Source organism: Orbicella faveolata, unplaced genomic scaffold (assembly GCF_042242905.1).
Source record: "Orbicella faveolata isolate gen_17 unplaced genomic scaffold, um_ofav_v1 contig_12, whole genome shotgun sequence".
Classification (NCBI taxonomy): Eukaryota; Metazoa; Cnidaria; class Anthozoa; order Scleractinia; family Merulinidae; genus Orbicella; species Orbicella faveolata.
The window spans coordinates 8,127,778-8,143,992 of NW_028301539.1; the positions used below are offsets into that span (position 1 = coordinate 8,127,778).

The window sequence follows — 16,215 nt, forward strand, 5'->3', positions numbered from 1 at the left end:
CACGGGTAATCGAGTCTAGGAAGGTGTTTTAGAATAATATGGTGGATTACGATATAGTGTCTCCGAGATGTGTATTGTTATCATCTCACCTAGTTTTCATGATGCGGAGCTCAGTTGCTCATCGACGTGGCGCACTAGTTTTGTAAGTACATGTACCAGTCAACTGAAAATAGTATCAAACCTAGCTACATGAGACCAAGTCCACTGACTGTCTCAGGACAAAATCAATTTCTTTAACTCTGGCTCAAAGCCGATTTTAGAGCCTTCAGTAAACTGACGTGTTTACAAAACCTAATTCAGTTGCTTGTCTTGTTTTGCCCATCATCAGCCAGTTTGTGCAGATGCAATCAAACATGGTTAAAACTAGAAGAAAGTTATTAGTTACAGACAGATTGTGGAAATGGAATCAGGTTTTGAAAATGCGGGTCATACTCAGTTGTAACACATGATTTGATTATTACACTTGCATGAACGATGATTTTCTCCCTCATGTATCCTACCTTGTCGAGGTGGGGGGGCTTGGGTGCCTTTGTGACCCGGGGAGCTATGCCAGCTGGACCTTAGGCTCCTGGTAGGGTCTCCCATGCTGGACAGGTCAATGGGTAGAGGCTTGACAAAGAGGATCACCTCTCCTCGAGGTAAAGAGGTTGGCATAGGGCTGACAACCCTATATCTATAAAAACAGTTGTCATGCAAACATTGACAACAACTTCAAGGCAGCAAGACTTGGGAGAGGAGGAGCCCTTTGACATCCTTGGATGCAGGGCAGGGAAAGCTGTCAGGAAGCTGGAAAGGCGACTCCCCTTCTATCCCCCAAGAGGATTACTAATATAGCCACCTGGAACGTCAGGACCATGTTTCAAGCAGGGAAAGCAGCATAGGTGGCACGGGAAATGGAGAACTAAAGAATATTGCTGCTAGGACTATGGGAGACGTGGTGGAAGCAGTCAGGACAGCTACAATTACTTTCAGGTCAGACAATATTATATTCGGGACACAAGGATGAATGCGCACCACACACAGAGGGAGTGGCCATTGTGCTTTCCAAGGAAGCACAACGAGCGCTCATCAGCTGGGAAGCAGTCAGTCCACAGATTATCACAGCCAGTTTCACCACAAAAAAGAAGAACATCAATATTACTGTTGTACAGTGCTATGCCCCTATGAATGATGCTTTGGATGATAAGAAGGAAGAATTCTATGACCAACTGCAGAGGGTAGTCAACAGAAAAAGCAATAAGGACATTACCTTACTCATGGGAGATCTTAATGCAAAGAAAGGAGATGTCAACACAGGATATGAGCAGGTTATGGGCCTACATGGGCTTGGAAGGATGAATGAAAATGGAGAACTGTTTGCAGATTTCTGTGCACAAAACAGTCTGGTTATTAGGGCAGTGTGTTCGAACATAGGCGCATTCATGATCAAGCAACATGGACATCACCTGATCATGTGACAGAAAATCAGATCGACCATGTGTGTATATGTCGGAAGTTCAGGCGGTCTCTACAGGATGTGAGAGTAAAAAGAGGAGCTGATGCTGCATCAGACTATCATATGGTTTTGGCAACACTCAAGCTACACCTGAAGCGCTGCAAACCACCCACTAATGCCACTAGAACAAGGTATAATATGGACCTATTGAGTGACAAGGAGACAGCAGACAAGTTTAAGATCAACCTCGCCAATAGGTACCAGGTGTTGCAGCAGCTTTATAATGATAAAAACATTCAGCCTGAGGAAAAATGGAAGCAGACAAAGAAGATGTGGACTGAGACATGCGAAGAGACAATTGATAGGAATAGGGCCCAACTTAAGGACTGGATGTCAGCTGAAACTCTATGAAAGATACAAGAGAGACAGAAGAAGAAGGCCATATTGAACACTTGTAGAACAGGAGCAAGTAAGGCAGAAGCACAGCAGCAGTACACAAGGGGCCTACAAAGAGGTGAGGAGGAGTATAAAAAGAGACAAGAGGAGCCATCTAGACAACCTGGCCAAGCACGCAGAGGAAGCAGCAGCACAAGGGAACATGAAGGAGCTTTACAACACTACTAAGAAGATCTCAGCACGATACCAATTAACAGACAAGCCAATCAAAGACAAGGAAGGAAAAACATTGACAACAGCAGAGGAACAGCTAAAGAGATGGGTGGAGCACCTCAGTGAACTCCTGAACAGACCTGCCCCAGAAGACCCCCCAGATATACCACCAGCAGAGACAGAGCTGCCCATTAATTGTGGTAAACCAACAAGACAAGGGATAAGAGAGGCAATCCAGTCTTTGAAGAATGGTAGGGCAGCAGCTGGGCCAGATGACATTCCTGCAGATCTAGAAGCCTTAAAGGTAGGCATTGGCACCTCCACTGAAGCTCTCTACAGACTATTTGAGACCATTTGGCAGGAGGAAGAGATTCCAAGGGACTGGAAGGAGGGACTCCTCATCAAACTACCGAAGAAAGGAGATTTGAGAGTCTGCAGTAACTATAGGGGTATCACACTTCTATCAATACCAGGTAAAGTCCTAAACAGAATTCTTTTGGATAGAATGAAGGCTGCAGTAGACAATCAACTATGGTACCAGCAGGCAGGTTTTAGAAAGGACAGGTCATGCACTGATCAAATTGCCACACTTCGCATCATAGTGGAGCAATCGTTGGAATGGAACTCATCTCTCTACATCAACTTTATTGACTATGAAAAGGCCATTCACAGTGTGGACAGAGACACACTGTGGAAACTTATGAAACACTATGGTATCCCTGAAAAGATCATTACAATCATTCAGCAATCTTATGAGGGAATGTCATGCAGAGTGGTGCACAGAGGCCAGCTTTCAGATTGCTTCAATGTCACAACTGGCATTTGACAAGGATGCTTGCTATCACCTTTTATGTTTCTTCTTGTTATAGACTGGATTTTGAGGACCACCCAGGGGAACAAAGAATGGAATTCAGTGGACCCTTTGGTCACAGCTGGAGGACTTAGACTTTGCTGATGATCTGGCCCTTCTTTCACATAACTATAAACAGATGCAAAGCAAGACCGATGGACTGGCAGCAGCATCAAAAAAGAACAGGACTGAAGATCAATAGGGGTAAATCAATGGTCATGAGGATCAACACCATCAATGAAAACCCAGTCACAGTGGAAGGAGAGCGATTAGAGGAGGTAGACTCTTTCACATACCTTGGCAGTGTTATAGACAAACAAGGAGGTACAGATGTAGACAAGAATTGGTAAGGCGAGGGCAGCATTTAACATGCTCAGAAACATCTGGATGTCTAAAGAAATCAGGACACAAACAAAGCTACACATCTTTAAATGCCAATGTAAAATCAGTTCTCCTCTATGGATCTGATCAGAGACTTGGAGGCAGACAAGAAAGGCACTCCAGAAGATCCAGACTTTCATAAATGGTTGCCTGAGATGCATCTTTAACATTTGGTGGCCTGAGAAAATTTGCAATGAGGAGCTTTGGCAGCGATGGGAACAACAACTGGTAGGTGAACAGATTTTGAGAAGGAAATGGGGCTGGATTGGTCACACCCTGCAGAAAGCACCAAACAACATCACCCGGCAAGCTCTGAGGTGGAATCCCCTAACGAAGGGAAAGAGGGGATGCCCCAGAAACAGCTGGTGACAGGACACTGATGCGAAACTGAAGCTGATAGGATACAACTGGAAAGAAGCTGAATGAAAAGCCCAAGTTTGAGTTAGCTGGCGAGGGGTTGTCGATGGCCTATATCTCCACTTGGAGTGATGGGCCTAAGTAAGTAAGTGACCGATGATTGATTACGTAATGAATATCGTAACGGGATAAAAAGAAAACACACAGAAAGCAACTTTATCGCTGGAATAATTGAAGTTATACTTTATCAAGAAGTTTTCATCCATACACTTCTTTTAATTCATAACCATGGGAATCGGCGAACGGGTTTCGGTTGCAGTTACTGATGTCTGTAGATTATGGAGGTATATCTATGATAAAATTCAGTACTCAGTAATTGATATCAAATTATCCAAATTGTACATGCATCAATCAAAACCCGAACGGCAACTAGCCGATTCTACAAATGGTCATTACGCAAACAGGCATCACGCTAAAAGGCATCATGCTAAAAGGCATTGCGCTAAAAGGCACCATGCTTAAAGGCATCACGCTAAAAGACATCATGCTAAAGGGCACCATGTTGAAAGGCATTACACCTAAAGGCATCATACGAAAAGGCATCATGCAAGAAGGCATCATGCTAAAAGGCATCATGCGAAAAGGCATCATGCGAAAAGGCAGCACGCAGAAAGGCATCACGCAAACTAGCCTGCAGTACAGGCGGATTAGCAGGCTCTAGTGTGATACACGAGCGCGCGCAAAGTGCAAAAAGGAGCGCAAAGTGCGAGGTGAGAAAAATCCACACATTTCGCGCTCGTTCTCGCACTTCGCACACGCCCGTGTATCGCACTAGAGCCCGCTAATCTGCCTGTACTGTAGGCTAAACGCAAAAAGGTATCACGCGAAAGGTACTACACTTACTAAAAGGTATCAAGTGAAAAGGCATCAAGCAAACAGGCATCACACAAAAAGGCCTAACGCTTCTGCTTGTCTCTCTACACGTAATCTCCCTCTCGCACCATAATAAAGGAGAGGTGTAGCTGCAGTAGTGAATTCACGTTCAGGTTCTTGTAACTATCGCCAATGTCATACAAAGAACGCCCAGTGCTTGTCCACCATCTTAAAAAATACTCGCTGATCTCACCAATTGGAAAGAAATGCAATCATTTTCCATTCCATTGCTCATTTGCTGTATGAACTCTCTCAAGGCATGCCTCCTGTACTGAATTAAGACCTCGTGAGGAGGCAAATACGGAATGTCTTGGTCAAAAACTCTGAGAAGGCTGTTATCTTACAAGACACGAGTAAGAAGAGTTAGCCCCGGATTCCATATAATTTTTGTAACAGTGCCTTTCTGGGTAATGCCTTTTCGTGTGATGCCTTTAAGGGTGATGCCTTTTCACTTGATGCCTTTTTGCGTGATACCTTTAATTGTGATCATGCCTTTTTGCATGATGCCCTTCAGTGTGATGCCTTTTCACGTGATGCATTTAAATGTCATGCCTTTTCGCGTTATGCATTTAAGCATGATGCCTTTCCGTGTGATGCCCTTCAGTGTGATGCCTTTTCACATGATGCATTTAAATGTCATGCCTTTTCGCGTTATGCATTTAAGCATGATGCCTTTCCGTGTGATGCCCTTCAGCGTGATGCCTTTTCGTGTGATGCATTTAAGCGTGATGCCTTTTCGAGTGATGCCTTTCAGTGTGATGCCTTTTAGCGTGATGCCTTTTAGCTTCAGATGCCCTTTAGCCAGATGCCTCTTGGTGTAATGACCATTTGTAGCATCGGCTAGTTGCCATTCAGCTTTGGATTGATGCATGTACAATTTGGATGATTTGATATTAATTACTGAGTATTGAATTTTGTCATAGATATACCTCCATAGTAGGTTGCCTGATCTAGGTCGGAGGCATTTAGTACAACTTTAAGTGAATAGGCGATTTGCATGATGGCATCATTTCACTACAACCACCAGAATCCTTCACTTTTTCTGTTTCTTGTGCCAATTAGAGCAATTGTTTAATTAAACCCCACTGGGGCCCATTTCTCGAAAGCCCCGGAAACTTTTCGGGCCCGTTGAGTCATTTTTAGTTCATCTGTATCTAAAAACGGAGAGGCGTATACGCCTGAAACTTCTTGTATGAAGGGAACCTCTGTTCATATTAAGAATATGTGAATAAAACAGCTCTGTAATCGTAAGGTTTGAGATTTTGCTATGGCTTTTCGGGCCCGAAAAGCCATAGCAAAACCTCAAACCTTACGATTACAGAGCTGTTTTATTCACGTATTCTTAATATGAACAGAGGTTCTCTACATACAAGACGTTTCAGGCGTATACACTACCCCGCTTTTAGATACAGATAAACTAAAAATGACTTAACGGACCCGAAAAGTTTCCGGGGCTTTCGAGAAACGGGCCCCTGGTCCGACTTCAAAATTTAAATAATAAAGAAAAACGAAAGGAATTCTGGTAGCTGTAGTCAAATGACGACAACGTCCACATCTACTGTTGCAATGCACACTTTCCTAGAATAGACATAACTTAACAGCATAAGTTCAGCACAGTTAAATTAAGTTGAAACAACGTATATACACGATGATCATGAGACGAGAAATCTGGATTGAACTTCCGTGCATCATTACAATACATCAAATACATGTACGTCTTACCGCTCTGCCGACCACTGATCGTAGATATAGCCACCATATACAAAAGAAAATGTTTTCAATTACAGTTCATAACTTGCTTAAAATAATTCAACGACAATATATAGATTCAGAGCTGAAATCATCCAGAAGATCCAGGAGTAAACAATGAACTACTTCCGGGATCGTCTTGAGTTGATGTTTCGATTGCAAAGAATTCTGGGAACTCTTTGTGAGGATAAATCAGTACAAATATATGAGTATATGATTGATCATATAATTTCCCATATGAATAACACAGCGCTGTAATCATAAGGTTTGAGATTTTCCTTAGGCTTCCCGGGTGCGAAAACTTTTCGGGATCTTCGAAGAACGGGCCCCAGGGCCGGGTTGTTCAAAGTCTGGTTATTCTAACCCTGGATTAACGAGAATTTTGAGCTTTGTAACTCTTCGGTGAGGTTTTCTGTTTACACTGTTTGTCCTTCACTTTGAGTTTGAATAATCTCAAACTACACAAAACAAAAGCAGTGAAAAACAGTCTTATGTATACAAAAAATATTACTACTTCGGTTAGCGTTGATCCCGGCCCAGGGGCCCGTTTCTAGAAAGCCCCGGAATCTTTTCGGGCCCTAAAAGCCATTTTTAGTTAACCGGTGTTTACACTGTAAAGACAGAGAGGTGTATACACCTGAAAGTTCTTGTATCAAGAGAACCTCTGTTCGTATTAAGAATACACTGGCGGATCTAGGGGAGGCCCCCCTCCCTTACTTTGGGTAAGAAAAAGAAAAGAAATCACAGAAGGAAGAAAAGCCTGCAGGGTAAGCAAAACAACCGCCCCCCCTCCCCTCCCCCGCTTTCGCTCAAGGCCTGGATCCGCCATTGGAACATATGAATAATTCAGCTGTGTAGGTTTGTGATTTTGCTACGGCTTTTCGGGTGCAAAAACTTTTCGGGACCTTGGAGAAACGGGCCCCAGGAAGATCAAAAGTTAACCGACATTAATTTTTCTTGTATAAAAATGTTTTTCACTGCCTCTGTTTTGTGTAGTTCGAGATTATTTACATTTAAAGCAGAAGGGACAAATAATATAAACAGAAAACCCCACCGAAAACTCACTAACCTTAATCAAATTTCTCGCTAATCCTGGATTAGCTTAATCGGGCTTTGAAAAACCTAGCCTTGGACTGTGAGCAAAAGCAAACCAATGCCCACACTGTCGAATCCTAGTTTCAAGGAAGGAAATGTGAAGTGGAGGTCATAAATTACATGCTAACATTTTGACATCAGTCACAGTGAATGGTTTTTATTCATGGTAGTTTATTTTCCCTGACAATCAGTTTTTATAATTCCCAAATTTACTCTTAATAATGTACTTGAAGTTAACTTAAGGTTCAACAATATTGATTTGTTTCAATTAAATACATTGCAGATTCATAAAAATTTCTACTGGATATAAGCTGTCGTAAAAACTACTTTTGAGATGCCATTTTAGCCAGTTTTCAACATCTAATGTCTCCTTACAGTCTCATAACATTGTGTAACAAATAGGTGACATGAATTAAGAAAATTATCATTAAGGGAATACAATTCTTCCACTGTTGACCAAAATCCTAGAACAAGTTTAAACTTGGTAGTTCAACTTTTCAATTTTCCTTTCTGGTGAAAGGCAACAAATTTGTTGCAAGGAGGAATGTTTTTCCTCTTTCATGATCATTCTCTTAATTCTCATCAACCACAAGCTGACTCCATATAAATTTGTTAGGGAGAAATTGGATTGAAGATAACTCAGTAACAAGCCATGGAGTGACATGCGTGTTTCTAGCTAGGCCACACTATATTTAGATGTTCTTGGCGCTCGTCACGCAATCTTCCAAAATTGTGCGATGAGCCCAAGGAGGCCACACCATATTGGGCGATTCTTTGCTTTTTACTGCACAGATGAATGCTCAATCAAGAACTAAAAATTGAACAGCCTGAAATCTTTCCCGCTCATTGAGCATAAAAAGAAAAACTTATTTTGTCAAAAGATTGACTCAAATTAAAAGGAAAAAATCTCCAAAATAGTTTGCCTGAATATATAATGCCCTTTCAATTAAGGTGTTAATATTGACACTTACACTTACACTTGTATTCTGTACATCTGGCAAGAAAATTATTGCACTCTCTATAAACTGCACAACAGTAATGATTATATTACTCAATTCTGATAATATGTTCCCCAAAGACAGCACCGAATAAATACACTTACATGCAAGTAAATATCCAACAAGAATTTTTTTGCAAATAGAAAATCGGCCTTAGTGATAAAAATCAGTTATAATTTTTCTATAAAATGTCCTTCTATTTATGTAGTTGGTACAAAATTGTTACAATTGATGTACTTCAACTGGTTATAAAATAACTTGTATTTAATTGCAAGGTGGTTAAGTCTAAATAAATGCCTTGATTATAACTTACAGCTGGGCATTTAAAAACTACTTCACCATACCTTAAGATTCTCTCATTCAGTAACTTGGTTACAGTGACAATTTCACACTTGCACTGGCAAGTAGAGTATAGCTCAGAGGTTTTAGATCCACTTTCTGCGATTGGTGTAGTGTTTGTAAGCTGTCACTCTTCAGTTTTCCTCAAATTCATTTTACATTTTTCTAGACGTCCACATCCATAAACAATCAAGAATGGAAGCCACACAGACCAAAATGTCATTCACAAAGCTGTTGTGCTTGTAAAAAGCAATCACACACACAAATCCGCATTCCTAATGAAACTGCTATTTCCAGTTAATTCCTTCTTCTTTACTGAATCACTTCTGCAGGTTCACTCTGTGATGTCCTTTCTCTTAGATGCACCGTTTTCTCGAGTGTTTCCCACAAGCAGTTTCCTTTGACAAAGTCATTGTCTACTAAGTTGACAAGATAGTAGTTCTTACAAATGTCATCAATGACAAGTTTTGATGGCGAGCCTTCAAGGTAGAGTTTGCCCCACCTTTGCTGCCAAAGGTCAAATGCCTCGTCCTTGAAAAAAACAATGCAAGTAGTCAATAACGGTATTTGAGTAAAAAAAAAATTCCTGTGTTTGTTTGGGGGAACAAGAAATGCCATGGAAACACAAACTGTACATGCACATGCATGTTACTAAAGCTTTTTTGAGTTCTATCAATTATACAGTTTCATAGAAACAGAGAATAATGTTTAATTTTTCTTTTGACGACACAGCAAGAAAAAGAAAGGAAAATCATTTGTTTATTACTATTGCGTAAATTCCTTTTGCTCTTGCTTTGTCTGTCAGTCAATCAGTCGGTTGATCGGTCAGTCAGTCAGTCAGTCAGTTACTCTGTCAGACAAATTTATAGGAAAGGAATTTGACCAGTCAGACAGTCAGTTATATAGACAAATAGTCTGTCAGACAGTCAAGGAATCAGACAGACAGTCAGTCAGTCAATGTGGCCATCCATCTGTCCTTCCATCTGCTCATCCATCAGTCAGTCAGTCAGTCAGTCAGTCAGACAGTCAGTCAGACAGTCAGTCATGCAGGCAATCATTTAGTCTATCCATCGGTTGGTCGTTAATGGCATGCAATGACCTACACAGAACAAACAGCAACATTACTATTTTCAGCTCATACTCACTTTCCACGAATCAAAGCTGATTGGATCAACAACTGTTGGTTGAGCAATCTCTTTTCCAGGAAATACTCCCCATGTGACAGCGATAGGGGAAAGCGTATCTGCATTGGTCACATTAACTGAGCCCTGGAACATACACGGAGGCACATGAATGAACGTCTATTTGTTAAACAACAAAAATTATCCATTTCTCAAATCAATGCACATGCTACAGGGACTCGTGCTGATCCAACTCACCTCACAGTTTACGACATGATAGTTGACCTGCGGATACTCCTTTAAAACTTCCAGTAAGGCATCAACAACTTCTTTGCAGGTGAAGAACTCCAGATATGCCTGGAATGTAACAGAGACATTGAGTAAATGCACACGTTCAGGATAAAATAAAATAAAAATAAATAAATGAATTACAACAATATTTAAAGAGGATGCCACATCAGCCTTGGCTGGTCCTCTGTCCTGACCAAATTGGAATTTGATGATGAAAATGGAAAAGCCCAAACAGTGAGTGTGTTGAATAATCCATATCACGAAAATCAGGATTTATGATAATTTGGGTCATGGTTCATAGAAGGACCCGATGAAATGACTCTGGGCAAGGATTCCTCAGTTCCTTTGATCCACAATGACCCAGGTGATCTTGCATTATAAATGCTGATCAGGTTCGTTCCAAAGGAATGTGCTCAAGATAGGCAGCTTTCCTTCCTACCAAAAATTCCAGTTCTCAATTTCAGAAATTTCCAGCACTGAATAGAACAGCATTTTCTGGAATTTCAGGAAAAGAGGACAACCTTGCAAGGTATACATGAACTGAGATTTTCAGAAACTTCTTACCAGGAATTCCATTCTATTTGACTATGGTTGAATGGTACGCTGTTTGGAAATTCAACAATTTCCGGATTTTCTGGAAACTTTCCCGGGAAATTTTGGTACAATTTGTACTTGTTTCAATTAAATTTTCAAAGTTTCTGGTTGGCATGTAAAAGAAAATCAAGATTTCACCTTGCTTTGCATCATATACAATTTGCAAATGAATGGTTTTCAATGACCTCAGATCTATATTACATGTACCGCAGAAGCTCAATTTAAAAGGCGGTAAAGTGCTGATTACTCAACCAATAACAAAGCAAACAACAAACTTACCTTCTGATAGATGTAACCTCCACTTCCTCCCCAGCCAACCAGAGGGTCACTTGATGGAGCGGCATTCACATGAGGTTGACTGTTGATTGTCAAAATTCCCTTGCTGTTTAAGAATTCTAGCTTTTCTTTGATCAGTGCTGTTTCTGGAGCAACTGTATCGTCATTCCATGGCAGAGACTTAACCTACAGAGATGATAAAAGCATCGAGGAAGAACAACAAAAGAAAATTAACCATCTGAGTGTAAAAATTTCAGGTCAGTAAACTGCAAGTGAGAGACTGTCTACTACCCTTTCTATACATGTAGTATTTCTCTTAAAAATATTTCTCCAAATTACATGTTGTTTGGTTTTATGTTTGCTGAAAGGTCATATGACAAATGTGGTTGCAAAAGGCCCACTGCTACATGGTTCTGTGATACTGAATCTCGACCATTGCTTACCTTCACTCCATATCTGTTTTCCTCTCCTGAGATGTAACACTTGAACACCTCAAACACATCTTCCACACTTCGCAGTTCTTCACCCCACATTTTCAGCAAGTCATCTTTCTTGCTCCTGCTTCTCAAATAAAACAAGTGATGGTCCTCCAATTCGCCAAAGGATGGTGACGACGAGTTTCCCCATCGGCCATTAGGGAACTCGTCCCAGTCTGAGGTGCGGTACAAGTAACTCTTGGGTCGAGAAGCCCAGAAGATGGGCCGCACATCCTCACAGACCCTTTTTTTGTTTGCCGATGGTTTCCATGGCAATGGTCTACTGGCAGCTGGATCCTGGCACCACAATCCCAAAGCTGTGAGAATTTCTTTGGTGGCAACTTCTCGATTCAGGGTGTAAAAATGCAATCCAGGAACTTGATCATGTGCTAAGAGTTCTCGAGCCATTTCAATTCCAAGCTGTACGCCATATTTACGTATGGCCTCATCGTCATCTTTGATTGGTTCAATGGCATCAACAATCCACTGGGGAACTTCTAATCTCGAAAGCTTCACAAGGTGACGCAGTGAAGCGTAACCCTAAAGAAATAAGTTTGTAGCAGGAATCAAAATTAAACATAACAAAACAAAAACAGCACATTGTTATAACTAGTAAATAACTTTATACATCATAGACAAAATGATTGTTAAGATTACAAAATCTACACAGCTACAGCACTGCACAAGTGCAGCATGTTGAAAACAATTTTAACTTAAAGCATGCTTAAGACTAAACACATTCTAGTATATAATATATATATATATATAACGGTTATGAAATGCCTCAAGCCAACAAAGAATGCCACTGCGTCAGGAGGATCAATGAAGATTCACAGTCCAAGCCTCACCGCAAAAATGAATTTAAAAACGTTTGATAAAGCAAGGACGGACAACTTCTGACAGTAAAAAAAGTTAAAAAGTTAAAAATGTAATAGAAAAACGTTTCGGTCTTAGACCTTCATCAGTTACCAGGTAACTGATGAAGGTCTAAGGTCTGATGAAGGTCTTCTATATATATATAGAAGCAATGGAATGGTGCACCTCAGTACAATAAATATTATTACTATTAAACTGAAAAGAAATCTTTTACCTGAATTGGCATAATTCCAGGAATGATTGGGATGGTGATACCAATGTCTCGACAATCTTGTAGGAACTTAAAGAATGTCTTGTTTTCAAAGAACAGCTGCGTAATAATGAAATCTGCTCCTGCATCCACTTTCTCTTTCAAATGCTGAAGATCTTCCTCGTAACTGGGGCAGTCTGGATGACCGTTAGGGTAACCTACAGGAACAACAATCATCAATTGTGAGGTGGTTACTTTAAAAAATGTTGGGTTAGTGCACTGGTGACTTGAGCTTAAGAGTTCCATTGGTTTCTGATGAAGATATTCCAAATGAGAAACCCATTACATTGGCACTGTCCAGTTCCAAACAATATCCATACTCCCCCTAACAGAAGGATTAGAATTTCCTGAGGGGGTGTTCAGGAAGTCCAAAAAAAAAAGAAATGAATGATGCTTAATCAGAATTTCCAGAGTGGGTGGAGGTGAGTCTTACAAGTAAAATTTCTTCTGTGGGGGAGGTATTGAAATTTTCTGGAGCTACATGTATACATTGCATGTTTGTTAAAAATACTATCATTTTGTCCTTACCGGCAACACAGACAGTAAAACAGTCCCCAAACTCTTGACGAATGTGTTTAACCATGTCTGTGCCATAAGCTAAACCATCGTCAAGCGCCTGCCACTCTTCACCATTTGGGGGGTCTGAAAAAGAAAAAGCAACAGGTTATAGTTTGTACAGTAACTAAACAATCTCATACAGCATTCTTCATTTGAAACTTTCACCATTCAAATGAAGAGTCCTCCAATATAATTTTGTTACTAACTAAGATACATATAGTGCTTGAACAGAGCTATGTCCTTGTTTGAAATTCACTATTCAGCACCAAAATTAATGTACATAAAACTTCTCAGTCAAATCCATCCTTCAGGGAGCTTGTTTGTTTTCAGTTTATATTACATGTACTTCTTTGTTTTTCACACCTTAGAAAACTATTATTTGCAGCTTTCTCTGATTTGAAAATTATTTTGAAGTACAGTTGTACGATATAAGTAGAAAGTTCGCGAAACATACCACCACGGAGAGCAAGAATATTCCTGATTCCTAAGGACTTGGCTTTCATCAAGTGCTTGGTCACAGTGGCTTTAACAGTATTTGCGCAAGAGATATGCAACATGGTGTCAATGCCGCAGTAGTTGACAGCTGCACTCGCGATAGTCATAGAGCTTGTCTCTTTATCACCGCCAGGGTCTCCAGCGGGATGCCACGTCACATCGCAAAACAAAGGACATCCTACAGATATCCTGTCAAACTTAGCAATCAAGTTTACTGCTCCATTAGGTGTTCTTGGAGGAAAAAATTCTAAGCTGAAGAATTTTTCACCTGAGGCAATCTTCTGGTTGATTTTTTCAATCAGTGTCAAAGGTGACGAGGGAACTGATGGTGTGTTCGACTTTGAAGCCCGGTCGCCATTCACACATTGAAGCAACTCCATAGCCGGGGCAGTATCTTGACGACCAAATCCCATTGTTTACGTTGGCAGTCAGACTATGAGAAGATTGCTTAGGTTAGTCCAGTATACACATTGCTGATCCCTGTATTGCCAGCAATCTTAACTTTAAATTAAGATCACAACTTTCAAGTAACTTGAAAATCATGAACTAATTAGGAGGAGACCTCCTCAAATAAAGTAAGCATTTAATTATGTAACTATTATGTTTATTTTCGAGTGAGTTAAAAGCCAAATCAGATGTTATTGCAAGTTATGAAATCATGCCTCTGGATCTATGAAGCTCTTCTGAACCTCGATCATGCATACTAAAATAGTATGCATGACAAGCGACTCAGATAACACCATAAAAATATTTCAATGTGACAAGCAAGGCATTTGTTTGTATGTACACATTCAAGAGGAAGAGAAAACTTCCAACTTCTGCATGAAGAACATAATATGGGTAACTTACATCTTAAAATCATATCTTGAGACCGGTGTGCCGGTCCAGAGAGCGATCCAGCTTGCGTCACAATTAAGAATTCTTGCATCACATTTCCATCACTTTAAACCCAAGTTTCTTTCTGTGTTAAAACCCATTATTTTGTGTACCTTCTGAGGGATTTTTTTAAAGCAGAAATTTATGTCCCAGTTTGTGCACAAGCTATCAAAAGATCTGCAGAATCTTATTAAAAGAAGGATTCCAATAAATACAATCAATTAACACGCTCACAGTAGAAAAGTTGTCATTAGCATTTTCAGTTAGAAATTAACTAATAAACTCAGCAAAGGAGTTTGTTCAAAGGCAACTTCTGAAGCACATTGGTTGGTCTTTGTTCCCCTTCTTTAATGACAGAGAAAAACACAATCTTAGAGTTAAAATATCACATTCTTTACCCTCACATTCTTTCATTAAATCTAAAAGTCAACGAGCGTGATCAAAATCAAGTACCATGTAAGCTTAAGTGATCGGTGAATGAACACAAGTGAAAATCAGAACTTCGCAGATTATTTTGACGTTTTCTTTTCAGGGAACAGAAAGCTAAGACGACTTCCTAACACACCTATATTTATGCAGAAGATTTTTTTTGGCATTGATCTACTGAAATGTAAGCTAAATTATGACTGCTTTGATGTCCATTCCGGCCTCGCTGCCGGGGAAGTCTAATTTCTAACTGAGAGATCTCGAGGCATGTTCAGCCAAAGATAAGCTGAAATTATCACCATCATCTTAGAGGACTTGCGATTGTTTTGGCTTTAGCGATGCCTCATCAGTAAGCGTTGATCTGAGATACCGGCCTTGAGAGCTTTCAAACAACGCTTTCATCTGGGTTTTCCCTGGTCACACGATTTCCGACAGCCGCAGGAAGCTCATTTGCATAACATGAAGTATTCTAACGAAAGCTCCAGACCGTCTGAATAAATATAGTCTGCAAAAATCCACGAACTCCCCTTCTTCATGGGTTACACGGAGTAATAAATCTCACATCGAATTCACGATCAGTGCACAGCATGCAAGACCTCGCTCAGACTAAAACATACACGTGAGCAAAATACTTGTTTCTTCGACTGCCGGCCATTACTCGGACTGGTTTGACGAGTCTGACGAGTTTAAACGTCGATGACCACAATTTCGCGTGAAATTTAGCGTAACATTAGGATAAGTAAGTGCCTCACCTTTGACTTGCAAATAATTTCGTATTTTTTTATGTGATAAGACTGCAACGGGAGATTTAAATGTCGAAAATTTTCACAGTGACGGACCCTTTTATCCTATGTGGTTTTCCATCCGCCATATTTGGCTAGCCCTTTCGAAATAGTCCACGGTTCATGCCATGACCACGTGCATTTGACCAATCAGCGCCCGGTTTATAACCCAAATAAGCTAAGTGAAAACCCAAAGGAAGATTCAACCACCAATCATGTTCTCTGTAATATTCCGGCGGAGTAAGATTTTACATTCCCAGGGCAGTTCACGGCATTCCCTGCAGTTTGCACTCTGCAAGGAAACAATGGCTTCGCAGTAATAGAAAGGCTGCTACTTCCGATCACATGTTGGCTGAATATTACGCAGGGAAAAAAATTTCGACAACGAAAAAGATTCTTGCTGGGAATTTTGTGAGTTAGATCTCCGGAGCTGAGCCATTCATTTTCG

General features: G+C 40.5%; 3 protein-coding genes across 5 annotated transcripts in view; 1 reads left to right on the forward strand and 2 right to left on the reverse strand.

Moving 5' to 3' along the window:
- The window catches only part of LOC110060720 (uncharacterized), a 38,313-nt gene extending 31,815 nt beyond the window's left edge, over positions 1-6,498 (reverse strand). For both annotated transcript variants that reach the window (XM_089282323.1, XM_089282322.1), the window contains exon 1: positions 6,288-6,498. The gene's annotated coding sequence lies outside the window, so the exon portion shown is untranslated. The remainder of the gene's footprint in view (positions 1-6,287) is intronic.
- On the forward strand, positions 1,164-1,846 carry LOC149116407 (protein CFDP2-like). The gene is made up of 2 exons (XM_089279721.1): positions 1,164-1,307; positions 1,394-1,846. Exons 1-2 carry the CDS (start codon positions 1,164-1,166, stop codon positions 1,844-1,846), a joined length of 597 nt encoding a protein of 198 aa, XP_089135847.1.
- A 1,040-nt stretch (positions 6,499-7,538) lies between the features above and the next one.
- Positions 7,539-15,899, reverse strand: LOC110047763 (methylenetetrahydrofolate reductase (NADPH)-like). Of its 2 annotated transcripts, none has more exons than XM_020753511.2 (9): positions 15,738-15,899; positions 13,643-14,116; positions 13,159-13,272; positions 12,595-12,788; positions 11,472-12,044; positions 11,032-11,214; positions 10,126-10,224; positions 9,892-10,014; positions 7,539-9,277 (listed from the first exon to the last, which is right to left on the reverse strand). In XM_020753511.2, the coding sequence occupies exons 2-9, from the start codon at positions 14,094-14,096 to the stop codon at positions 9,059-9,061; spliced, it is 1,959 nt and encodes a 652-aa protein (XP_020609170.1). In that variant the 5' UTR covers positions 14,097-14,116; positions 15,738-15,899; the 3' UTR covers positions 7,539-9,058. The 2 variants fall into 2 exon arrangements, with proteins under 2 accessions (XP_020609170.1, XP_020609171.1); XM_020753512.2 differs by lacking the exon at positions 15,738-15,899 and adding an exon at positions 14,533-15,694.
- Positions 15,900-16,215: the final 316 nt, after the last annotated feature.